Source organism: Eleutherodactylus coqui, chromosome 4, assembly GCF_035609145.1.
Source record: "Eleutherodactylus coqui strain aEleCoq1 chromosome 4, aEleCoq1.hap1, whole genome shotgun sequence".
NCBI lineage: Eukaryota > Metazoa > Chordata > Amphibia > Anura > Eleutherodactylidae > Eleutherodactylus > Eleutherodactylus coqui.
This window is the reverse complement of record NC_089840.1, coordinates 30,914,814-30,940,698: the sequence shown is the minus strand read 5'-3', so window position 1 is coordinate 30,940,698 and position 25,885 is coordinate 30,914,814. Positions and strand designations below refer to the sequence as shown.

The 25,885-nt window shown below is 42.5% G+C and overlaps 1 protein-coding gene across 1 annotated transcript in view; it reads right to left on the bottom strand.

Annotated features, from left to right (window-relative positions):
- EPHA6 (EPH receptor A6) overlaps positions 1–25,885 on the bottom strand; it is an 822,408-nt gene that overhangs the window by 189,434 nt on the left and 607,089 nt on the right. Inside the window, exons 7-8 of the mRNA XM_066599154.1 lie at positions 20,108–20,270; positions 11,962–12,070 (exon numbers count right to left, since the gene is read on the bottom strand). Coding sequence (XP_066455251.1) covers positions 11,962–12,070; positions 20,108–20,270 — 272 coding nt within the window. The remainder of the gene's footprint in view (positions 1–11,961; positions 12,071–20,107; positions 20,271–25,885) is intronic.

The following is a 25,885-nucleotide window of genomic DNA, read 5'->3' as shown; positions in this document are numbered from 1 at the left end:
TCATCTGGTCCAACCCTCTGCTCAGTGCAGGATCACTAAATCATCCCAGACAGATATTTGTCCAGCCTTTGTTTGAACACTTCCATTGAAGGAGAACTCACCACCTCCTGTGGTAACCTGTTCCACTAATTGATCCCCCTCACTGTCTAATATCTAATCTGTGTCTCCTCCCTTTCAGCTTCATCCCATTGCTTCTAGTCTTTCCTTGTGCAGATGGGAATAGGGCTGATCCCTCTGCACAGCACAGATATTTGTAGACAGCTGTAAGTCTCCTCTCAGCCTTCTTTTTTGCAAGCTGAACATTGATGAGCTAATGGGGAACCACAGACCTGAAGAAAACATTTCTTTATCAAACATAAAAAAATTGTGAGAAAGTAAAAAAGATGCAACATAAAATCTACTCTTTTACATCATCTGAATAGTTGCTACAAGCTTCCGATGATGTCTGAGGGCAATAATGGCTCCACTGTGTGGAATTACTGTATAAAGAAAGGCAGCATATATGGCAATCCAGGAATAGTGAGCAGACCAATGGTTTCTACGAAAGATCTGTTGGTAAGGGAGATATATAGTCGACCTCCTCCTTATCTGGCAGGGTTACTCCAGTTTGGTTTCTGGTTTTCTTTCGTATGTCAATAATAATAGTTTTGGTCTCTTTTACTTTTCAGCAACATTCTGTCTCTTTTTTCTTGATGTCTTCCTTATTGAAGACCCTTTACTAAAGACAATTAATACTATATTGTATTGAAGCCTTCCTCTGGTGACTCCTTATTACATGCACAGAGTTGTCACCTACTCATGTGGTTACAAATCCCCCAGTAGGGCTGTTCATTGGAAAAACATTCTAATCAAGAGTGTTGTGTCAGGTTCTGACAGGTTGTGCCATCTCCGTTATCACAGTGGGATCATAAATAGTGCCAAAAATGTAGCAGCATTAAATACCAGATATGATTATTTGGCGCAATCTAAACAGCAATCCAACTGTTTGACACAATTCAGACAACACCAGACACCCTGATACTACATCTAATTTTCCCTTAGTTTCTTCTACTAGTTCTAGGCCTCATGTACAGGGGGAAATTCAGGCCCATACGGATTCCCTGTGCAGAATCCTGCAGCAGGTCCCTCCTGGCCCGCAGACATGAGGCCAAGAAATAAATTATACTCACCTGTCCGGACGCTGCGGGTCTCTCCTTCGTCGCGGCTGTATCTTGTTTCTTCTGCCCGGTGGATGTGTTCGGCACTCCAGCAGCGTGCCGTGCGTATGAGCCGTGCACACTTGTTTTTTTTTTTTTAAACTTCTGCTTTCCCGCGGTCCCGCAGCTCAGCACCATGAATCCGGACGGCTTGCATTGGCTTCAATAGAAGCCCCGGGAGTCGTCCGTGCGGGAAAACCACACAAAATGTAGCATGCTGCGGGTGGTTTCCTGTGCGTGCAATCTGCGCTTCAGGAAAAAATGACATCCAATGATTCCCTATGGGTGCGAATTATGTGTACGGGAGAAGCACGCAGATTTAATAATTTTATTTTCCCCGTGCAAAAAAATGTGCGCTCCAGCTATGTAAACGCTAGCTGGAGCGCAATAAACACGTGCTTCAGGGACGTAATTGATGATGGCAAAATGCTCGTTAATGGCGGGAAAATGTCCGCTTTTTGGCGGGTGAATTAAACCACTCCCCCTTTAATCACTTCACTGAACTAATTGTACAATATCAATTGAACGTTTTCAATGTTGAGATTCTGCTTGATAAAGAAGGACATTTCCTTTGAAACGCGTTGCACCTCCTTTTTCCTTTTATGTCCCCAATAAACTGATATCCAAGGTCCAGACGTTGTAACCATGGACTCTATCTACAACACCTGTGATAACTTCAAGGTGCAACTGGGATTTCTGGGAGGTTCTTGGAGATTGAACCTTCCCATAATGTGACAGTCCCCCTCTTTTAGTACTCTTCTATATAAATGGATTGTCGTATACTCTACCAGCGTGGGATTTTTTCTTCTGATCGACGTATTTCCGCACTTTTGTTATGTTATATTGTGTTTCCTTTAAATGACTTGTTTCTTGTATCTTATACAGGCTATATGCTATGATTGAGGGTCAGTTTTTTGACGACACGCATAGGTCCTTGTTCGCACATGGGAACATTTTTACCCTTTATGAATCTATTCTAATAGAGATTCATTTTTTATGAGAAGTGCTGGAGCTATATGCACCATTATTTCCACACATGTTTTTCTGCTGCACTCCGGGGTCATGGGTCTAATTTCCATAAAAGGAAGCTCCAATTGTGAGTTTGCTGGTGTCTCTAATAAAGGGGCCATACAATTTATTAGTGATGAGCAAACTCTTCAAAAGTTCGGTTCGTCCACTTCAACAAATTTGGGTAAAAAGTTTTCTGAATTAGTTTAAACCAAAGTTTAACTTCACTAAATCAATGTATAATGCTGTCTAAGGGCTCCTTCACATGGGTGCTGTGAGTTTCAGTTGGCCACGTCATGGTGGCAGTGGGGCCGAAAACTGCACGATAGAGAGGCAGCCATAACCAAGTCCGACTGCATGGCCTGTTTATGCGCCTGTTCAGATGGCCTGGGTGCGGCAAGTATACGCTGAGCCTGGGAAACTGTCAGGCGGGGGGAGAGAGTTTAGCTCTGCTAAACTCCCTCCACCTTCCCGCCCCCTCTCAGCCGCTTGCCGTCTGTCGGCAAAGGGAGGGGGTGGAATGCGGTGGGAGCTAGTGTGCTAATTTTTCCACCCTGTCCTGCCCCCTCCCTTTACCAACAGCCGGAAAGGAGCGGAGACGGGGAAGAAAAGGGGAGGGAGTTTAGCAGAGCCGCTGCTAAACTCCTTCCCACCTCCCTTTTCTGGGAGCTCTCATAGGCTCCCATAGGAGTCTATGGGACCAGCCGCTGTATTATGGCCAGAAGATAGTTCCAGAGCTATCTTTTCCGCCAGCGTAAAAACAGACGACTGGAATGTGCACCAAATGTGTATCTTTTCTGGTTGGCCGTTTTTATGCACCAGAAAATCGGTCATCTGAATTGATGCATCAGAATCCCAATCATCAGATGGTCACGTATATCGGCCGGCCTTGAAAACACAGCTGATATTCATTCACGTGAATAAGCCTTAAAAGCCAATAACCGAAGGAGGAGGAAGAAAGAAGAAAGAGCGGGCAAAAAAATAAAAAAGAAGAAAGGAGAAAAAAAAGGAGAAAGAAGAAGAGAAAAAAGGAGAAAGAAGAAAGAAAGAGAAAGAAGGACAAAGAAAAATGAAGGCGAAAGATGAAAAGAGAAAAAAGGAGAATGAAGAACAGAAAAAGGAGAAAATAAGGAGAAAGAAGGAAGCAAGAAGAAGGGAGAAAGCAAGAAGAAGAAAGAAGAAGGAAGAAGAAGAAACAAAGAGATGATTTTAGTGGATTCGGCTGAGACAGAACCAAGAGTTTAGCAAAGTTCGACCCAAAACAAGGTTCTACTGCTTTGCTTCGCTCAACACTGCCGTTTATAGCAACCGTGGCTGAAAAATGTCTTGTGCTTGAGACTTCTGTTGTCACAATTAAGTCACCCGCTATGACAGAGGCCGGACAATGTGTCAGTGAGTATGGCAGATTCTACTACTGACATCCTGACAAATCTGACAATGCTTACATCCATTCTGGAATGAAGCTGTTAACAGAGGGAGGATTTGACATTATTGGAGCTGGTAGGCAGTAAGCCAGTAGGGTTGTAAGCATTGTCCTATGTCCTAGAGGCTCTTGGTACTCATAATGTCACAAGGCAGGATGCAGACACCCTGTTGTTGCTTGAAATAAGTGCATAAGAATTGATCCTTATTGAAATAAAGAATGTCTGGAAGCCTCCTCTACCCTCAGGCACACGACAACTACGCCTGCTTCTCGGACAAGATTTATTCTAAATGTCTCAGCAGACTTTCCCCCGAAGCAGGTAATTTATAGATGTGTGAAAACGGCATCACGGTCAATAATATCTGCTCCTGGTCTACAGCCCGCGAGTCGCTTAGTATTCTGTCCATGGAGCAATGCCATTTTTAATTGCACTGACCAGAGACAATGTATCCGTGGAATAAGACTGCTACTTCTCCAATTTTAATGAGACTTCTGTATGTAGAGAACATAGCAACAAGATAAAAAAATATTAATTATCAAGACTCACTAGAAGTCATTGCACAATATTCAGGTTAATTAGCAAGATTACAAGAAATACGTCATCCTTTTCAACTCTAGACTTGTTGCCTGCCCTTTAGGTAGAGGAAGGAACGCGGCCGCGGTTTGGCTTTGGTCCGTTTACGCAGAATTTGCTTCTGTTTCATAATCAATGGCTGACATTTTATAAAAGAGAAATACTACTTCTTGTAAATGAGTTCCTTTGCTAATCATTTCAGGCACTTATTTTTGGTAATTAGTATGCTAAGCAAGAAATAACAGTCTGCTAATTAAATCATCATGCAGGCACTTCACCTTTGACAAAAGCCGAATGAAATTATGATACGAAGGCAGTGAAGTGAAGGCAGAGGAAATAGAGGAGAGAATTACAATATTTGACTTTGGAAAAGTCAAAAATGTTGCGTTGCATAATAGTTAGAATACACTGTATACAGAGCACAGGGTTGGATTGGCCCACTGGAGCAATGGAGGATCTTTAGGTGGGCTCAGACATAATAATGGGCCTCAAAGGTCAAGCAGAAGACAACCAGCAGACTTTGGAGTCAATTGTTGCTAGCAGTGGTATGCTGCCAATGGAGGAAGACCGTGCGATTGCTATGGGGCCTGTAGGACAGGGAGGCATAGGAATGAATGGCACCACCCCTTGTCCTACTGAAGTGGGTTAGAGGTATAGGCTGGTTGGATAAGGGTGGTAACGGGGGCAGCAGTTCAAACGATAAGGGTACATCCAATGGTACTGTTTGGCGAACACTGTGTCACAGGCTCCTCAATGTATGGGACATGTAAGGGGGGTGAGGGGTCAAACTGGACAAAACCACACTATTTTAGTTGCAACGCTCCAAAATCAACTTTGATCCAACAGTTCAATGGCAAGAAACAGCAGTGTTGGCATGGTAGGGTAGCGGAGTTACATGCACCCACCAACTATATTGAGCAGCTACTACCATGTGGCCCTTTCTCAGCATACCTGACTAGTGGGTTTTCAGGCTCTCTCTCCTGTATACTCGTAGTGTCATATCTCCTGTGTGCAGGTTCTCCAGCTTTCCTTCCTCAGCACAAAGAAGACCAGCCTCCCAGTCCGTACCAAACCCACCGTAAATAGCCGACAAACATCTTTCCTTTATATCACTTCCTGTATACTCTTAGAAAACTACCAGGCTGACTGGACATCACATCTATGCATCCTACAACACTCTTAATGAGAAAGTGTCCATTAATATCATTTAAATTAACATAAGGAAAACACTAAATATTCCCAGGGCCAACAAGCCATCAAACTAGAATAATAGGGCGGCACACCTACTACACTCTCACTGACTCTTCCCTGAAAGTCCAGCCAGCAGCACAACTTTCTTTGGAATATCACAGTCCTGTTGGTCCGGACACCACTTGGCTCAATGCAGAGACCGACTCCTCCACCTCTCTCCTGCTCTCCAACAGTACTATACTGAGTGGGAGAGGAGTAAACTGATGAACTTTTGAAAAATAGGACAACACAGAGTGGGCACTACAATCCAGAAGAGCACAGAAGGGGTGCTATAATCTTTGCGGGTACAGAAGAGGCACTATTACTATTTTATGCTATAGAGAGGCACTATTACAATGAAGGGCACCAAGAGGGTATTATTACTTTGTGAGGCCATAGAAGGAGTACTGTTCATTTGAAGGGAAAAAGAGGAGGTAATATAACTTTCTGGAGCCACAGAGAAAACACTAGTAATGTGGGGAGAGGGGGTGGGGAGAGGGAGTGAGAGGGACATTAAGTGTAGCACACGATAGGAATGATATACGACTGTATGACTCATCAAAAAGAATGGAATAAAATAGCAAACTGTTCAGTATGTACCTGAAGTAAAGCCGTCTATTACACTTCCAGTCCTGACCATTGATGATGATGTCCGGCCCGCTGCTGTGACAGCAGGCCGGACAATCAGGGATCAGAGTAGTGAAACCCAGCTGATCAACTATTGATGACCTACCTTGAGTATACTAAAAGTATTACCCCTGGAATACCCATTAAATTTTGCTCTTGTGAACGTTGTATTAAGACTAGAGATGAGCGAGTATACTCACTAAGGCACATTACTCGAGTGAGTAGTGCCTTAGCCGAGTATCTCCCCGCTCGTCTCTAAAGATTCGGGGAGCGGCGGAGGAGAGCGGGGAGGAACGGAGGGGAGATCTCTCTCTCCCTCTCTCCCCCCGCTCCCCGCCGCAACTCACCTGTCACCCGCGCCGGCCCTTGAATCTTTAGAGACGAGCGGGGAGATACTCGGCTAAGGCACTACTCGCTCGAGGAATGTGCCTTAGCGAGTATACAGATGGTCCCCAACTTGCGAACAGGTTCCGTTCCAGGAACCTGTTCGCAAGTCGATTTGTTCACAAGTCGAACAAATGCTTGTATGGAGCAGGATCGCGGGTGGATCCCGCTCCATACAACGTCGGGTGCAGGCTGTTTCTTACAGCTCTGACAGCGGTATTTAAAGTGTTAACAGTTCTGACGAGCGGCGCGGCTCGTCGAAACTGCTGCCGCCGGGTGCCTGCTGTAAGAAACAGCCGGCACCCGACGTTCAGGGGGCCCGTACAGCGTCCCACGATGAGATCGCGGGACGCTGTGCGGTTGCTAGGCAGCCGGGGACCTCCTGGAAGGCCCCAGGGCTGCCTATGCAGAGTGCCCATCAAGCGCACGGCTTGATAGGCGCTCTGCATAGACAGCCCTAGGGCTTTTCAGGAGGTCCCCGGCTGCCTAGCAGCCGCGATCTGACCGGACAGGCTTCCATCAGGCTTGATAGAAGCCTCTCCGGCCCCTGCACAGTAAGATGTAATGCCATAGCATTACATCATACTGTGCAGAACAGATAGTTCGTATCTAGCGAAATTCGTAACTCGAATGTTCGCAAGTCGGGGACTATTTGTACTCGCTCATCTCTAATTAAGACGTATGAAACAGTGGTCATGGTAAATTCACTACACTGTTATTGAAAGCCTATGCAGTTATGGTGCGATGTAGTGACAAGTTCTAGCTAGACAGATCCTTATACCACTACTATGATACTTGGGTCATTCCATAACAAATCACCAAAGTGGTAACACCTGACCATCTGCAATTTGTATTCAACTTTTCACATTTGTTCATTACTGGAATGAATATAAAAATCTCAATTTTCAGACCCATTGGGTTATGGGGTCAAAAAAATACAGGGAGGACAATTTTCTGGAGGTCACTAAGATCCATAATTTTTGACAATTCAAATCTCAGAAACTATTAGGCAAAGAAAGATCATTCTTTTACTAATAATATGTAGATTTATAACATTATTTTCTTAACACTATGGTTCCAGTACACATTAAAGTAAAATGGCAACAAAAATTTAAAAACTTTTTTGGAACTAAGCCACTCCAGAGAGAAAGCTGAAAAAAGTTTATGAGCTCGTTGGTCAAGCAGCAAGCTTCGAAGGGAATTCCCCTTGCCCATCCTTCAATGGCCAGTTGTCATGGGGATTCAACGATTCTTTGATGAATTAACTGTTTAGCTGAAGAATTTGTATGTCCAAAAGCAGATTTCTCACCCAACTCATGATACGAAGCATATTCAGTTGTATTTGGTCAATTTGAGACCACTAAATAGATGTCGGTATAGAGTTGGTCACCATTAAGTATTTATTTCTCAAAAACTACAAAGAATGCCTTCCTGAAATGTAGTAGTAAGAAACTTCAATGTATAAGGGCATATAAATATATGTATAAATATATATATATATATATATATATATATATATATATACTAGCTGATATACTATATACTAGCTGGTGTTCACACGGAAAATCTTCTGAAGCCGTGGTTACTTTAGAGATACCGGAAAAACATATGTTCACCATTTTGCATAGTTCTCTGCGTTACCCAGGAAACATCACGGGGAGGTAACCATGCGACGTTTCCTTTATATAAAATGACATCAGGAAGTGAGAGAATTAGATTTCATACGTAGAATTTGGACGCTAATTCTTTTGCATTTAGAATTGAATAATCGAGTTGGGACCCATTAACTTTTCCTATTTATGACATAATCAATGCCCATGCCAAATTTCACATTTCTATGACACCGGAAAGTGAGAAAATTACATTCCGTATGTAAAATTTGGATGCTAATTCTTTTGCGCTTAGAATTAAATAATCGAGGTGGGACCCATTAACTTTTCCTATGTATGACATAATCAATGCCCGTGCCAAATTTCAAGTTTCTATGACATTGGGAAGTGAGAGAATTAGATTTCGTACGTAAAATGTGGACGCTAATTCTTTTGCGCTTAGAATTGAACAATCAAGGTGGGACGCATTAACTTTTCCTATTTATGACATAATCAATGCTCGTTCCAAATTTCATGTTTCCATGACACCAAGAAGTGAGAGAATTAGATTCTGTACGTAAAATTTGGACGCTAATTCTTTTGCACATAGAATTGAATAATATAATTGGGACCCATTAGCTTTTCCTATTCTCTGCGTTACCCAGGAAATACCACGGGGAGGCAACCATGCGACGTTTCCTTTATATAAAATGACATCAGGAAGTGAGAGAATTAGATTGCATACGTAAAATTTGGACACTAATTCTTTTGCGCATAGAATTGAATAATCGAGTTGGGACCCATTAGCTTTTCCTATTTATGACATAATCAATGCTCATGCCAAATTTCCCGTTTCTATGACACCGGAAAGTGAAAAAAATTACATTCCGCACGTAAAATTTTGACGCCAATTCTTTTGCGCTAGAATTGAATAATCGAGTTGGGACCCATTAGCGTTTCCTATTTATGACATAATCAATGCTTGTGCCAAATTTCACGTTTCTATGACACCGGAAAGTGAAAAAATTACATTCCGTACGTAAAATTTGGACGCTAATTCTTTTGCGCATAGAATTAAATAATGAAGTTGGGACCCATTAGCTTTTCCTATTTATGACATATTCAATGCTCGTGCCAAATTTCCTGTTTCTATGACACCGGAAAGGGAAGAAATTACATTCCGTACGTAAAATTTGGACGCTAATTCTTTTGCGCAGAGAATTGAATAATTGAGGTGGGACCCATTAGCTTTTCCTATTTATGTCATAATCAATGCCCGTGCCAAATTTTAAGTTTCTAAGGCACTGGGAAGTGACAGATTTAGATTATGTACGTAAAATTTCGATGCCAATTCTTTTGCGCTAGAATTAAATAATCGAGTTGGGACCCAATTACTTTTCCTATTTTGGAGATAATCTATGCGTGTGCCAAAATTCATGTTTCTACGACATCGGGAAGTTGGAGAACTTTTGGCGAGTCAGTCAGTGAGTGAGTGAGTGAGGGCTTTCAGCTTTATATATATAGATCAATGCTCCTGCCAAATTTCGAGTTTCTATGACTCCGGGAAGTGAGAGAATTAGATTCCGTACGTAAAATTTGGATGCTAATTCTTTTGCGCATAGAATTGAATAATCGAGTTTGGACCCATTAACTTTTCCTATTTATGACATATTCTATGCCCGTGCCAAATTTTAAGTTTCTATGACATTGGGAAGTGAGAGATTTAGATTACGTATGTAAAATTTGGACGCTAATTCTTTTGCGCTAGAATTGAATAATCGAGTTGGGACCCAATTACTTTTCCTATTTTGGAGATAATCTATGCTTGTGCCAAAATTCATGTTTCTACGACATCGGGAAGTTGGAGAACTTTTGGCGAGTCAGTCAGTCAGTGAGTCAGTGAGGGCTTTCAGCTTTATATATATAGATCAATGCTCCTGCCAAATTTCGAGTTTCTATGACTCCGGGAAGTGAGAGAATTAGATTCCGTACGTAAAATTTGGATGCTAATTCTTTTGCGCATAGAATTGAATAATCGAGTTTGGACCCATTAACTTTTCCTATTTATGACATATTCTATGCCCGTGCCAAATTTTAAGTTTCTATGACATTGGGAAGTGAGAGATTTAGATTACGTACGTAAAATTTGGACGCTAATTCTTTTGCGCTAGAATTGAATAATCGAGTTGGGACCCAATTACTTTTCCTATTTTGGAGATAATCTATGCTTGTGTCAAAATTCATGTTTCTACGACATCGGGAAGTTGGAGAACTTTTGGCGAGTCAGTGAGTGAGTGAGTGAGTGAGTCAGTCAGTGAGGGCTTTCAGCTTTATATATATAGATATATATATACACACACACACGTTTTCAGCTTTGTTCGTGGGGCGGCTCAGTTAAAAAAAAAAATTGTTCCAATTTTACTTTAACTTGTATTGGAATTACAGTGTTAGGCCTTAGTCACACGGGCGTTTTTTCACGCGATTTGCGGATCGCATGACGGATGCGCATCCGCAAATCGCGTGACGGGTGCGAGCAAGTCGCCCGCAAATCGCCCGAAAATCTGCTCCTAGCCGCATTTCATTAGAAACGGGCCGGAGCTGTCCAGCGCATTGCATTCAATGGAGACGGCAATAGAGCCGGCTCCATTTAAAGCAATGCGCTGCGGGCGAGCCCGGGATGAATTGTCGGGAAGGGCTTAAATATATAAGCCCTTCCCTGCAATTCATCCTAAAATGTGTAACAATAAAAAATATATATATACTCACCTTCTCCCGGCAGCCGGAGCTCCGCGCGGCCGTCCTGCAGTGGGTGTGAAGGGGGTGTGAGTCAGACCTGCCCCTGATTGGCTCAGCGCTGAGAGGCAGCAGTCACTCACCCATTCATGAATTCATGAATGGGTGTGTGAGTGAAACCTGCCTCTGATTGGTCAGGGCTGTGACCAATCAGAGGCAGATCATTCAGCAGGCGGGGATTTTAAAGCCCCGCCGGCTGAATAGTGCCGAGAAGCAGTTCAGGAGAACTGACAGCGGCCGCGGCTGGACTCCGGCTGCAGCGGAAAGGTGAGTATACAATTTTTTTTTTATTTTAACACATTTTAGGATGAATTGCAGGGAAGGGCTTATATATTTAAGCCCTTCCCGACAATTCACCCCGCGCATGCCGGCAGCCCATTGCTTTCAATGGAGCGGCTGTATTGCCGGCTCCATTGAATTCAATGGGCAAACATCGTTCTTCTCTGCCACAGCTGTTACAGCTGTGGCAGAGAAGAATGATTTGTCTTCTATATGTTCTCAATGGGGTCGGCGCTGCTGCCGCCGGCCCCATTGAGCGCATATAGAGAAGAGAACAGAAATCGCAGATCGCAGATAGGTGCGATCTGCGATTTCTGTTCTATAATTTATTGGACGAGCGCATAAAAAGCGCTCATGTGTCCGATACCATTGCAAAGCAATGGTTTTATAAAATCGCCGGACGCATGCGCATGCGCAAATCGCGGCTAAAAACGCCCATCTGACTAAGGCCTTAGGAAACATATATTATAAATCTACACATTATTATGATAATGACACTTTGCACATCATCCTATGCCTAAGAGTTTCCTAGATATGAATTATCACACATTATGGTTCTCGGTGACCTTGACCCTCCTGTGTTATTTGACCCCATGATCTGATGGGAATGAAAATAGAAATTTTTATATACATTCTAGTAATGAACAAATGTGCAAAGTTTTGTAAAAATCGGGGAAGGTTAGATGTTACCCCTTGGGTGATTTGTCCTGGAATGACCCACTTGCTCTTTCTTGTGCTCGTTGTCTTCAATCGAAACTGTTTTTGAAAAATTTCCTCATACATAATGACAAATGAATAAAGGAATCACAGTTCTTCTTCAATACAGTCACTATCATATTCTATAGACGTTTGGCTTACCGGCCGGTGATGAGGAAGAACAAAGTAAGTATGACCAAGAGAGTGAATCCTCCAACAGCAGCGGTGGCAATTACCAGAATTTGACCTTGTTCTGCCGCCATATCAGAAGCTGAAAGAAGCAAAACACAAGTAGTACTGAATAATCTTGTCATATATCAAGAGAAGCAGAACATAACACGAGACAGAAACAGGAAATGATTGCATTCATTTATAAGTCGCTCAGCTCTCTCTTAGTGATGGACGGCGGCCATTGGAGTACTTGGCAAAATGTGCAAAATAATCATGTACAATAAACTAAGTAAGAGTGAGTACCAGTGTAAGCAGGTCTTTGCCTGGCTGATAATAATTCATTAAGGTCCTGTCTGATATTCATATTTCTTCTGAATCCGCTTTACCAATAGATTTTGTGAATACCGGGGCATTTTTATACTATGGTGTTCCACAACTGCTGGACCTTGACACAAAAAAGTGCATTCTGAACTTTTAGTTTCCATATCATATCATAAAGACTATGCAAACCTCTGCGCATGAAAAAGCAATAAACATATATCTTACTAAGTCTCTGCAGAAAATAAATGCACATATCTGTTTTTTCACATTGAGTTTTCCTTCTCATACATTTAGAAAGCCTCATACTTGCTTTTTATGTTCACGTTTCTGGCCTGGGGGTAACATTTGTCAGCTAGTCTGTCTCAGGGCTCCTTCTCACTGGCGATTGCAATATCGCTGCAAGAAAAATCACAATTTTGCCACAATTTTTAGCATGAAAGTCAATAGGACTTTCTAATGTTGAAAATGCATCACACAAAAATCGCAAGTTTGTGATGTGATATAGAAAGGAGGCCCCATAGGAAACATGGGAGATAAAAAACGTAAAATGCAAAAAGATAGGGCATGCCGCGATTTTTTTTCTCTCTCTCACAACATCGCATGAGTGAAAACATTGCAAATGAGAAGGGAACCATTGAAAATGATTGGTTTCATAATTCTACGTTTTCACTCGCATCGCTCAAAAAACGCATGATTTTCTCACCAGTGTGAAGGAGTCTAAATGAATGTTCACAAGTTCAGCTAACCCCTCCCCTCTCCTCTTTTAGAGGCTGTGTAGCATAACTACACCCACTTACTACTACACAGCTATCTCTCATCCTCTTTTGTGAGTAGCTGCTGGCCCATTCCCCCTCACTGCTGTGGGACATGCACCTAAATTTACACCTTTCCTACATTTGTATTGTGTTGTAAAGCGCTTTGTAAATGTCCCCCAAAGTGTTCGATAAGCTTCAATCAGGATCTGTTTTCTCAACAGACAAACATACACGGTCTCATTTTTCTGTCCCGTTTGGCATTTATTTTTTTGTACAAGTAAAGAAAAACAAAAAAACGGATGTTTCAACAGGATAAAAAACTGCAGCAAACTTAGCCTGAATTCTAGAAAAAGGTTAAGACCGGTCTTCTGGCTGTAACCTGTTTGCAATCTGAATAACAGCGGTAGAGTTCCTTGTAGAAAATGGGTTTCATGAGATTATCCAATTATCTGCTCAGCTAGAATTAGTAATAATTCGTGCATGTTTGATGCAGTGCGGTGCCCCTATAGAGCCATTAGCTATTTGTGTACGCACTTTATGAACTGCTTTATCTAGCAGATTTAAAACTTTACAGCAAAATTTATATATAGTGTGATGGATTTGGAATAAGTCGGTGTTCGTGCAGGGTCAGCCATTTCTGCCGCCGCACTGTAACTAACTATTAATAGTCACTTAAAAATGAAAATGGTTTGCCATATCTGGCTGCTTCCTGTAATGATGCATTTGATTCTATTGTGAATTATCGAGGCGGCACAAATTGCGTTTCGGAAAAAAAATGCCTTGAAGTAACTGCTTTACACTGTTCATTTCTCCTGTACTGATCGGCTTTTAATTAGACCTATATTTTAAATAAGAAGTGGGATCTGCTACAAAGTGACCACTAACTGTAACTAGTATTAATTATTTTGAGTGTCCCTCCAGTTTTGGGGACAAAATTCCGTCTTGGATAGGGGGGTTATATAGTTCCTGCAATTGTTCTTCTTTGCCGTGCCTCCCATTTGCTGGTTCCAGATCTTCTTGTCAGCCATCCAATATGGTCAGTGGAAGCTTCAGACTACCTAATCCCCACAATATGAGACTACCAATGTGATATATCTGCTATCTGATTGGCTAGAGCTACTCACGTGATCAGCACTGGCTAATCAGAGAGAGGTACACAGTGGGCATTAAGAAGTTCGAAAATTGTTGCAGCCACCTTGGATGGCCAAAACAGGGCTCAGAACTGATGGATCAGAGGAGCAGCAGAGAAGAACAACTGGAGAAAATATACCCCCTTCACCTTCTGTCCCAAGACATAATTTTGTCCCAAAACTGAAGGGTTAATTTAAAGCAACCCTTGAAACAAAATTCTGTCCAAGGACCAGAGAGGAAGTTATATTACCTGCATCTACTCTCTGCACCATTGTGCCTTGGAGGCGCTGGTTCCCAGATCTCACTTTTTGTCTTGCAAGATGGATAACCCAACTTTTTAGCTACATAATGCACTGCGCATCGGTAGTTCAAGGCACTTCATTCTGCTATCTGACCAGTGCTGATCACATGACTGGTCAATCAGAGGGCAGGTATAGTGCAACAGTAGTCTAACACACTGCCAATGCACAGTATGCATTAGTTAGTCATAAGATTGTGGTGGTCATCTTGGAAGACCAAAAACAGTGTCTGAGAACTGGCAGAACTGGTTAAGGCAGCAGAATGCATTCCTAAATTCTCACTCATGACCTCAAGGTTGCGAGTTCAATCCCTGCGTGGTTCAGGTAGCCGGCTCAAGGTTGAATCATCCTTCCGAGATCGGTTAAATGAGTACCCAGCTTGCTGGGGGGTAATAAACAAATTACCTGAAAGTGCTGTGGAATAAGTTGGCACTATATAAATAACAAGTCCCCTAATAAAACTTCCTCCTCTGATCCCTAGACAGAATTTTGCCCTAGAACTGGAAGGTTACTATAAAGAGACATTTGAGGAGGGGGAGGAAAATCGCCTACTATTGTCTACATACGAAAACATATCCGCCATAACTGATCAGTGGGGATGACGAGAGTTGGACCCCACCTATCATAAGAGATGGCTAGGCCGGGATTTCTTAGGAAACAGATAAACCTTTGGAAAGGTAATAGGTTATCAGAAAATGACCTATTGTGTAAATCAAGTTTTAATTTTTAAGGTATTCCTATCTCAGCCAATCATGGCCGCTATGAGAATAACCTTCTGTACGGAGAGGCTGCGGTAAAACTCGTACATTGTTTCAGAAACTCCCTACCACTTCCATCATCGCAAACCGCTGGGTTGGGTAAAGTGTGGACTAGAATTAGAGATAAGCATGGGCTCCATAGGTGGGACCCACATCTATCAGACTTGTATATCCTAATAAATATCTGGAATATCCCTTGAAACAGATTTTTTTCTAAATTTTAAGTAAAAAATGTATTTCCCCCTTAACACTGTGAGTTTATAGTACAACCAATAAAGAAAAGGATGAACCCAAATTATGTGATATCTGAATAATATCTATACCCAAAAAGCTCCACAGAGAGTCTCAGGAATACAAGCTATAATGGTACCATATGGAAACCATATCGCTGCCTGCAGGTGGCTTCGTCAAGGGAGAAGTGACATCATTTGGGTTCATCCTTTTTTATACTGGTTTTTACGGTGTACCTAAGGATTTCTCCTATTGTATACATACTCCCCTGGATATTGGGACTATATTGTCCTACACTGCACTTTGACTTTATTTATAGCTAGTGTTGCTCGTCTTGATCAGCCTGGTGATAGAAATGAGATGATTTTAGCAGAAATTGGGTGAGTATCTTCCAATTTTTGGCAAAATTCATGGGAAAATTGAATTTCCCACAATAACTGCTACAGAGATCAGCATGCAGCCAATCAGCAGCCAGGGCGCTTTGATGATGTCACAAAATATGTCCTCCATATTGCACATATGCAGCAGTTTCATTGGATGCCTGCAGCACATGACCTAGCCATATATAACATAAACACAGTGTAACCAGCGGCTATTTTACAGTTGAGAACAGGACAGAGGAGCTGCGTCATGTTTATATGCCTATATAAAATGTGTTGTTAGGGACAGATATCCAACAGAGGATACATTGCTGCTGGGTGTAGCAGTAGATAAGAGCTGTCTGCTTCCTGCAGAAGTCAGCTCAGTGCATGAGCGCACCAATCTGGCAAACAGCTGATTTACTATTGAAGGCCTATCATAAAAGCCCTTTTACACAGAACGATTATTAATCAAAAAGCGTTTAACCAAAAATTAATGATAATCGTTCAGTGGAAACGCAGGGAAACGATCAAACACCTAACGATCAATTGTACACTTTTTGTTCATTGTTCATTTCATGCAGGCATAAGGGTGCATTCCCAAGAACGTATATCGGCTCGGTTTTTACGCCGAGCCGATATACGTTGTTCTCGTGTGCAGGGAGGGGGGGGGGGATGGAAGAGCCAGGAGCAGGAACTGAGCTCCCGCCCCCTCTCTGCCTCCTCTCCACCCCCTCTGCACTATTTGCAATGGGGAGAGGCGGGGTGGGGGCGGGGCTAATTCTCGATATACGTTCGTGGGAATGCACCATAAAAGTCATCGTTGACTCGTTCACTAATCAAATTTTTTTTTTCAAGTATCGTTCAGTCATTCTTAGTCACTTATACAGTGAATGTGACGAATGAACAATTTCTCGTTTGTGCAAGCCAACGATATATCTGCCAGTATAAACAGGCTGCCCGAATGAACTCGGACATCGTTTGCTCTTTCAAATGATAATTGTTTGGTCTAGACGGACCCTTAGGATAGGCAATCAATAGTTTACAAGCGGACAATGGGCTATTGATCCCGGGATTTATTTTGATTGCTAGATTTGGAGTCAAGAAATATTTTTTTTCCTTAAAATTAAGAAACTTGCTTGCTGGCTTGGACGGACATATGTCTTCAGGACTTATTACCACAAGTGTATATCGGCCACGTTTTCACGGCTGGCCCATATATATGCGATCATCTGATGCATTGGACTCCAATGCATCAGATCAGATGGCCGATTTTCCTGTGCGTAAAAACGACCAGCCCAAAAAGAAAGCGCATCTGGTGCGCATTCTGGACGTCCGTTATTACGCCAGCTGGAAAAGATAGTTCTGGAACTATCTTCAGGCCAGAATACAGTGGTCGGTTCCATAGACCCCTATGGGAGCCTACGAGAGCTGCTGGAAAAGGGAGGTGGGAGGGAGTTTAGCAGCGGCTCTGCTAAACTCCCTCCCTCTTCCCGCCACCTCTCTGCCGCTTGCCGGCTGCCAGCAAGGGGATGGGGTGGGAGATTAGAACATTAGCTCCGTTCCTGCACGCCCCCTCTCCTTGCTGACAGCTGTCGAGGGGTGGATAGGGGGCAGGAATTTAACATACTAACTCCCACACCCGTCTTGCCCCCTCCCCATGCGGACAGCTGGTGGGGAGAGGCAGTTTAGCAGAGCTAAACTCTCGTCCCCTGCCCAACAGTATCTCGGGCTCGGCGTATACTCGCCACACCTGAGTCGTCTGAATGGGTGCATAAACAGGAGATGCAGCCATAACTTGGTCCCAGCTGCCTCTTGTTCATGCGATTTTCATCCGCACTGCGGCCAATTGAGAGTTACAGCGCCCATGTTTAGGAGCCCTTACTATGTTACTATGTTAATCTCTTTATGAGGAGGAGGGTTCCTTGGTGTACAAAAGGACAAAATTGGTCACGCACGAATGACTCCTTTATTATTTTCTACTAGCCGCTCATTAGGAGAGACTTATCGAGTTGTTTGGAATTATTCTATAAAAACTGTTTATTAAGAGAGACTATTATGAAGTTGTCCCATTAACATGTTCCAGGTTAAGCAACATGTGGAAAAGATGGGCCCGGGCCAAAGACAATTACTGTGTTCCAGGTTTCTTTGACAGCCTGCCAGCTACACACTGGTGCCGGGCCCAGACAGAGGGGAGGACACCATTTCCTGCTCCTACTCTGGAGGTCAGAGACATAACTTGAAGCTTCTGGGCCCCAATGCAAAATCTCTAAAAGGACCCCCACCTGTAATGCTTTATTCATAGTACTGGGTTCCCTATAAGGAGAAGAGAGGCCTTATGGGCCCCCTAAGGCTTCTGGGCCGGGGTGCAACCACATCCTCTGCATCCCCTATAGTTACACCCCTGCTGGAGGTAACATCCCAGCCCATGGATCTCCACTGGCTGATACCCCAAGAGGCGAGGGTGACAGAGGGTCCCAGAGCTGCCACAGCTGATTATTATGGGTTACTTCATCACACATGTTTATATGACAAAAAATTGCCCCAAGTCATAAGAAAAGAATGGTTGGAAGATCTGTTCCATGGGAAGAGAAGTAGCAGGTTACGTAGCACTTATGGTTCAAAGCCTACACAACGCCTACTGGAAATTTAGCATTTGATTAGTTGCTTATTTTTGTCTGATGAAATTATGCATCGATGTAAGAAACGCTCCGTCTCTAATTACATAATTGCCCTCCTTCTCCTAGCTACAATAAATTACATTCCAATTGCTAAGTAAGTGCAAACTTCCCCTCCTGTCAAGTTGAAGTAATAGTTGTGCCTTTAACCTCCCGCCCCACGTAAAATATTCGCAAAACCCTACTGTGCCAGTAAGACAATTCTTGCACAGTTTCTAACTAATCAAAGCTTAATTAAACACTGATTATGTAAATGAGCCAACCCAACAATGTTATTTATGTAAGAAATATCTATTTTTGACAAAAACATGTAAGTGCTTCTCCATCGTTGGTCCTACTTGGAAGAAGCGTTGTTCTGAAACATATGGGGTAGCTGCACGATTAGTAGACGCAAGGACTTCTATGGGGCCTAACCTCTAAGGAGTCCCATCTCCATAGACAGGTAAGGGCAGTTCATGATGTAACTAGAGATGATAAATGATGGATGATGGAAGGGGAGAGAAGGATCCTTAGCTTGGGAAACAACTCAGCACCAAATGGGGTCAGAAGAGGATGTCAGGAGTCATTGTGACTAACAGGTCACAGTCAAGAGCAGCTGATTACAACACTGGTGCTCCAATTAACACATCCAAATTCACAATTTGCTGCTACTTTGCACCGCTGGACTGTAATTGTGGACAACCAGTTTGAGCGCCATTGTGTCCAAGAGTAACAGAAACGTGAGACTCCAGTGGGCATAACAGCGCAAAAATTGGATCACGAGCATCAGAAAAACATCACCTGGTCAGATGGATCCAGTTTTCTGTTGCACCGTGTTGATTGGAGGTCAGAATTTAGTGCAAGCAGCATGAATCAATGACCCCTTCCAGTCAAGCTGATGGAGTAATGGTGTGGGCACTGGCGTAACTATAGGGGATGCGGTTGCACCTGGGCCCAGGAGCCTTAGGGAGCCTACAAGGCCTCTCTGCTCCATGGGGAGCCCAGTACTATGACTAAAGCATTATAGTTGGGGGCCCTGTTACAGGTTTTGCATTGGGGCCCAGGAGCTTCAAGTTATGCCTCTGCGTTAAGGGGTTAAGAGAAGTCAGGGGGACCCCAAGATAAACTTTTACACTCAAGCCCATGAGCCTTTAGCTACGCCCCTGGGAATGCTTTCCTGGCATAACCTGGGTCCTCTAATATCTATGGATGGGCACCATGATAAATGGTTATGGTTATGAAGGCCAAAGGAGGTCCAATGCATTATTAGATGGGTGTCTCTAATAAAGAAGCCATTTAGTGTATATTGGTGCTATGCGAACTACACTACCCAAAAGCAATAAATCCCTTCTACAATCCCTTCTATGAGTCTTTGGAGGAATAAAGCCAAAAAAATAAAATGTCCTTTTATTATTTTTATTAAGTCTTTTTCAGCCTAAGACCTCAAATCCCAGGTCTGCTGCCATCGTATTACAAGTTCTTATCACAGTCTGATATAAAGCTACATAATTAAAAAAAATAGGCTAAGGACATTTGCATATTTAATGACCATGAAGTTAAAAAATGAACATTTTCAGAATCTGATGCTGTATGTTTTCGGAGCACGCTGCGGTTAATTAAACTTACTTTCATCTCCGGTTTCAAATTCAAACTTATGACTGTAACCGCTGTATCCTGCAGCGGTCCTGACGCGGATGTGAAATATATACTTGGTGGATGGCTTGAGGCCTGTGATAATAACACTGGGAGCCTTGGATCTCGTGGAGGAATAACTGAGCTGTTCATGTTCCTGCCGACAAAAGAAGACAGTCATAATTAAGTAAAAAAGAGATTACCTCATCGGCAGCGCCGTCACCGGCTGAACCTTTCATGAGATGCACAATGCGGTTATGTAGCGTCTGAAGGTGGACGTTGTTTTTTTTCTTTTCGCCATTGGTTACTCTTTAGGCTTTGGAAGCTGCGCCTTTGACTTAGCTGCATGAAATGACGCGTTCTGTGGTGGCATTGGGCTCATCGCTATGATAAACCCAGCTCTGCATTCACAAGAGACGCTCGCTTTATAATTCCAAGCACAATGAAATATAGCATCGCTCTTAATGGGGCGCCGCACCGATGATAATAAGTCAGAATTATAGGGGAACTTCAAAGCTTTCGAAATTGAATTGGTGCCAGAATGGTACGGACTTTGCTCCATGCCAGTAAACTACTTTTTCCATCTAAAGGAAACCTGTCGCCTAATTTCGACCTATTAACCCAATAGACTGTTATGTATGGGCTGTCATAAGGAACCCAGCGTTACCTTTATCTTTTGCCAAAGTGTCTCCTATGCAAAGATATCAGCCAATGGGCTTCTCCCACACCATATGCTGATGAGCCCTGGACCGCCCGATGGGCAGTCTGCCTCTTCAGCGGTCCGGCCCTCTTCTAGCCTTTTCTGCTAAAAATCGTCCCCTTTCTTGCTGAGTGACGCCTCCAGCACTTCCCGCTGGAGATATAGTACTTCTACCTCCAATGTACCCGTGCAATCAGGAGCAAGCGCAGTGATTCATTCTCAATGTCACGCGCATGCGCCATCGTCAGCGCGGTGCACGCGCATTGGAGGTAGGACCTATTACGTCTCCAGCGGGAAGAGCTGTAGGTGTCACTCAGCAAGAACAGGGGTAACCTTTTAGCATTAAAGGCTAAAAGGGACATGTGGCAGACAGTAGCTCTGTGGATTTTGGTGCCAAATGTACCATGTTTTGCAATACCTTTTGTGCGTTCATTCCGTCCGTGTGAAAGGCCCCTCATTCATCTAAATGGGGTTTGCAGAAATCCATGTACCTGCTGCAAAAAAATCCCATTCACGTATATGGAACTGACTTTTACTCAGAGAGGTTTCCACCAAATATGATTATTCCCTGAGGAAATTGGGAATTTTTTTTGTATGGTTGCCGCCTCTAGTCCATACAAAGAAATGAAAGGGGCTGCATATCACTCATGAAACTGCTAGACCTTATTCTCTACTAGGCCAGGAGAAATTTTAATTCATCGCCAGCCAAAGAGCATCATGGTCCAGAATTTTCAAAAAATTCCTAAAAATATATTCCATGACGACTTTTCCTCCTATTACTTTATTTAGGAATGCATTCATGACAAATGGGAATAATCAGAAATGTGTTTTAAATGGCAACTTGGCTCTGTGTACAATAGTATCATGCCTTCTGTTCATTTCCAATAGCTCCCATTGCAGGTCCATCAAGTTTTTACCAAGGCGCTGCTATTTTTGACGGCAAGAATGTAGCTGCAGACCAGGCTATTCTTACTGTGAGAAATACAAGAATTCGGACCACCTCTCTAGAAAATAATATGCAACGAAAGGTAGTTGAAGGACAATTAGACCATTTTAGGTTGGAGCTCGGAGTTTAATAGACCTTTAGCATCAAGCACAAAGAAAGAAACTCATCGATTTTTGAATGGTAGGACCATAGGGTAGGAAGAGATGTTTTGGGGAGTGTGGGTCTATCCATTGGAACATTACTTTAACGTAAACACAGAGCTAAAGAGTTGCTGTTGTGTCCTCATGTCAACGGGGCCGGCTGCACAGCTTTACAGCTATCTCCAACCTTGTCTTTCTTGTGTTCATACTCATCCACGTTCCCTTGGTTCTTATTAGACTTGCTTCCCAGCATTTCGAATAAATCAAGCGGGCAGTCCTCACCTCCTCAATTAAGTCAGGATGTCACCCAATTGACATTGGGCAGTGAAGACGACACACTTATTGTACTCACGCACCAGGAGCCGAATCTAAGAAGAGCCGTATGGGGAAGTGGATTTTTAAAAGTTCACTTCTAACCCTAACTTATTTTCATGTATGCGGCTCCCATTTTAAGATAGCACAGAGTCATCACAAGGATGAAGAACATAAGCGTGAGCTTTAAATGCTAGTCGTTACTCACATCTACCCGCAGGTAGTGCCAAAATGCCGGCGCTATCCGGGGGTAGTCCTGTTGGCGAGAGAAGAAAAAATGCATGTAACTCATAGGGATTTTATCCCTTGGGAATCTACTCTTCACATACAAGATTACAAGAAATTAATCCGTGAGCATATTGAGGATACATTATCTGCCAAGTCAAGAATGGGTTAAAAAGGTACCGAAATCTAATAATACACAAACAACATAAGAGGTCTCAAACACCAATAGTAGATGTTCCGTAGTACTGTACATTTTCTTCTAGTAGCTCACATCCCCATGGTTGTCTAACCCTAGTTTCGACTGATCTTGTTCCATGTCAAATTCACGGAGGCCTTAGAAACTGAGATCTTGTTTGGTTGGGCCATCATATTAGAAAGTTGCATCTGTGTCTGCTTGTAATGTGAAGGGTCACTATGGTCAAATAAAGAATACTCTTAGCTCCTTGACCTTACAAAGTTGCCATTTTTGTTAGATAAAAGGTAAAAACCACAGGTGATCAATGTCCCCTCCACATCTCAGGCATATACAGCTCTCTAATGTGAGCACCCTACCAAAGAGCTCACCCATATCTCAGCTGGACCGTCTACCAAGGCTGTAAAGTCCTCAGCCAAATTTCCAATTCCGGTTCCTCTATTTTTGTACGCTCCAACTTATTCAGAAATTACTCATGTAAATAGTCATAACTAGTTATCTGTAGTAACATGGAAACTTCCAGCTTAATACATAATATATTAAATATGATATATCATTATATAAATTAATATTTATAGTCGAAAAAATTCTACAAATGATGACTTTTATGATCTGGGAAGTTAGCAGCTTTATATAGCCAAGCACCAGAACTGAGGGTCTTCGGGAACCCCAGAACTCAATATCAATGTAATTCATTTATCTATGACCTTCATGTTTGGTATTGATTAGAGATGAGCGAACATACTCTGCCAAGCTTGATGCTCGTTCGAGTATTAACGTACTCGATGGTGCTCGTTACTCGAACGAGCATCAAGCCGTGTTTGACCCCGCCCCAGTTTTTGGCTTCTCGCCGCTGTGACGTGCCTGTTTTGGCCGCTCCCCGCCGCGACGCAGTGCACGTAATTTGCAAATACACTAATACTCGAACGAGCATCAAGTTCGGCAGAGTATGTTCGCTCAATTCTAGTACTGATCCTTTAAAATGGGGCGACCAATCAACAAATGTAGGATCTGGGAGATTCCAACATATCTTTGAAGAACTGTCTGACGTCTTCAGCATATCTCCCCATTAGAGATGAGCAAGCATACTCGTTAAGAAACAATACTCGAGCGAGTATCGTCCTTTTCGAGTACCTGCCTGCTGGTCAGAAAAGATTTGGTTGCCGGCGGGGGGGAGATCTCTTCCCCCCCCCCCGGCTCCCGCAACCCACCGCTCACCCCCGCCGGCACCCGAATCTCTTCTGACGAGCAGGCAGGTACTCGAAAAGGACGATACTTGCTCGAGTATTGTCCCTTAACGAGTATGCTCGCTCATCTCTACTCCCCATTCAATCTAACCAGTGACGGTCTGGTGTTCTTATTTTATGTTGTCTTTTTTAAGCGTTGTACCTTTTGTATTCAAGCTTACTACTTTAATAAGTCCGGTACGTATATGTTCTATAGAACCTTAGCCTGTGAAAAAATGTAAACGCTCAGACTACTGGGGAGCAGTGAGTGCTTGAGTTCCTCGGTATCGCACTAGAATCCAGAAGGCATTGGACCTGTTGAATAATCAGCCCATGGTGATAGTGTGTATTTTGGGGGGTGTATGACCATGTTGGGGTGTAACTTATGCTTCATGTTGCAAGATCAAGGGAGTGCAAACAGATCAACCTCTCGCAGTAGCTCCTATGTCAAATACTGGGAAAGCACGGTATGTGACACCATCTATTCAGGTCAGCCGGAGACCGAATAAACCCAAATATGAAGTCACCATGATGAATTTTAACAAAAAATTTGCAGAAGAAACAACAAAATGTAATTTATAATCCAGACAATATTCTGTCTAGGCGGAGGAATGTTTCACAATGTGATCATTTACCCTACCTGCTCCCATCATTGTGCATCTGCTGTGTTTCCAACCTTTTTTAATATTTTTTCTTCTACTTGTATTTACTAGAAATAAATATTTATCCAAATTCTCTGACGGCAAATATCAGGAAGCTCCATTGTGGAAGCCCAAGGGCCAGACACGGGCAGGAAACAATGCACACAATTCTCATATACAGAGAAATGAAACTTGTTCCTCAATCTGAAATATTGATGGCGTGATTGCCGCATTCATAATTCCTCACGGCCCACGCTGGCAATGCTCTACGCCTCGGAGTTCATCAGACTTGTTTGTCAAAGTAGTTCCATTGTCTGCATACGGTGGAGGCAGACGATCTTCCGTATGAAGCATGGGCTGTGAAGTTACAGCATGTGATGTCACTACAGCAGGAACGCTGCCATCAATTTCACGTATGACTGTCATCAATCATCATATATAGGGGCAGAATGATACATTTTTTTATTGTTCTGCCGGCATGCTATTTTTGGAAATGCTGTATTTTTTAATAGCACTAGTTAATGTATCATATCATGTATTGAAAAACTTTAAAAAAAATTTTTAAAGACCAATGATTGCACCTATGTTTTGGGGGTTTTTACTTTTTGATCATTTTTTTATTCTATTTTTTTAGGAGACCAAAAAAAACACAATTCTGGCATTATGTGATTTTTTCTTAAAAAGTTGACCATGTAGGATAAATATTAATGATGTATTTTATTAGCTTGGACTTTTATGGATGCAGTCATACCAATTATGTTTATTTGTTTATTTTTTATGGGAGAAATAGGAAAAGGGAAGTTTATGAACTTTGAATAATTTCTTAAATATTTTAAAAATTTTATTAAACTTATTTTAACATTTTTTTTATTCCCCATAGGAATACTTGAACTTACTGTATTTTTCAGACTATAAGATGCACCCACATTTAGACAACAAAAAATAGGAAAAAAATATTACATACAAATTCAAACTTTCCTAGTGGTCTGATGAAGTGGAGGGTTCAATATTATAAGGATTGGAATTCTAGAGTCGTTAGTAGCTAAGAGTCTGCTCCTGTTAGACTCAGTGGGGCTTATTTACTATTCAAAATGCAACTGTTTTCTGGTGCAAATTATTCAAGGAAACTGTCTTACGTGCTTGCACCATATTTATCATATTTTAGATACTTTCAAACTTTTTTCTCGACTTGTCCAAAGAAGAGGTGTGGCCTGAATTGCAGCAATATTTGAGCCAAATTGCCATGACCTGTGCCCAAAATTTTGCACAATATATGGCGTAAACTGAGCCAACTAATAATGTTCTAAACATAGACTAGGCACTCTTAAAGGGGTTTTCCAGGGAAATACTATTGATGACCTATCATCAGGATAGGCCATCAATAGTTGA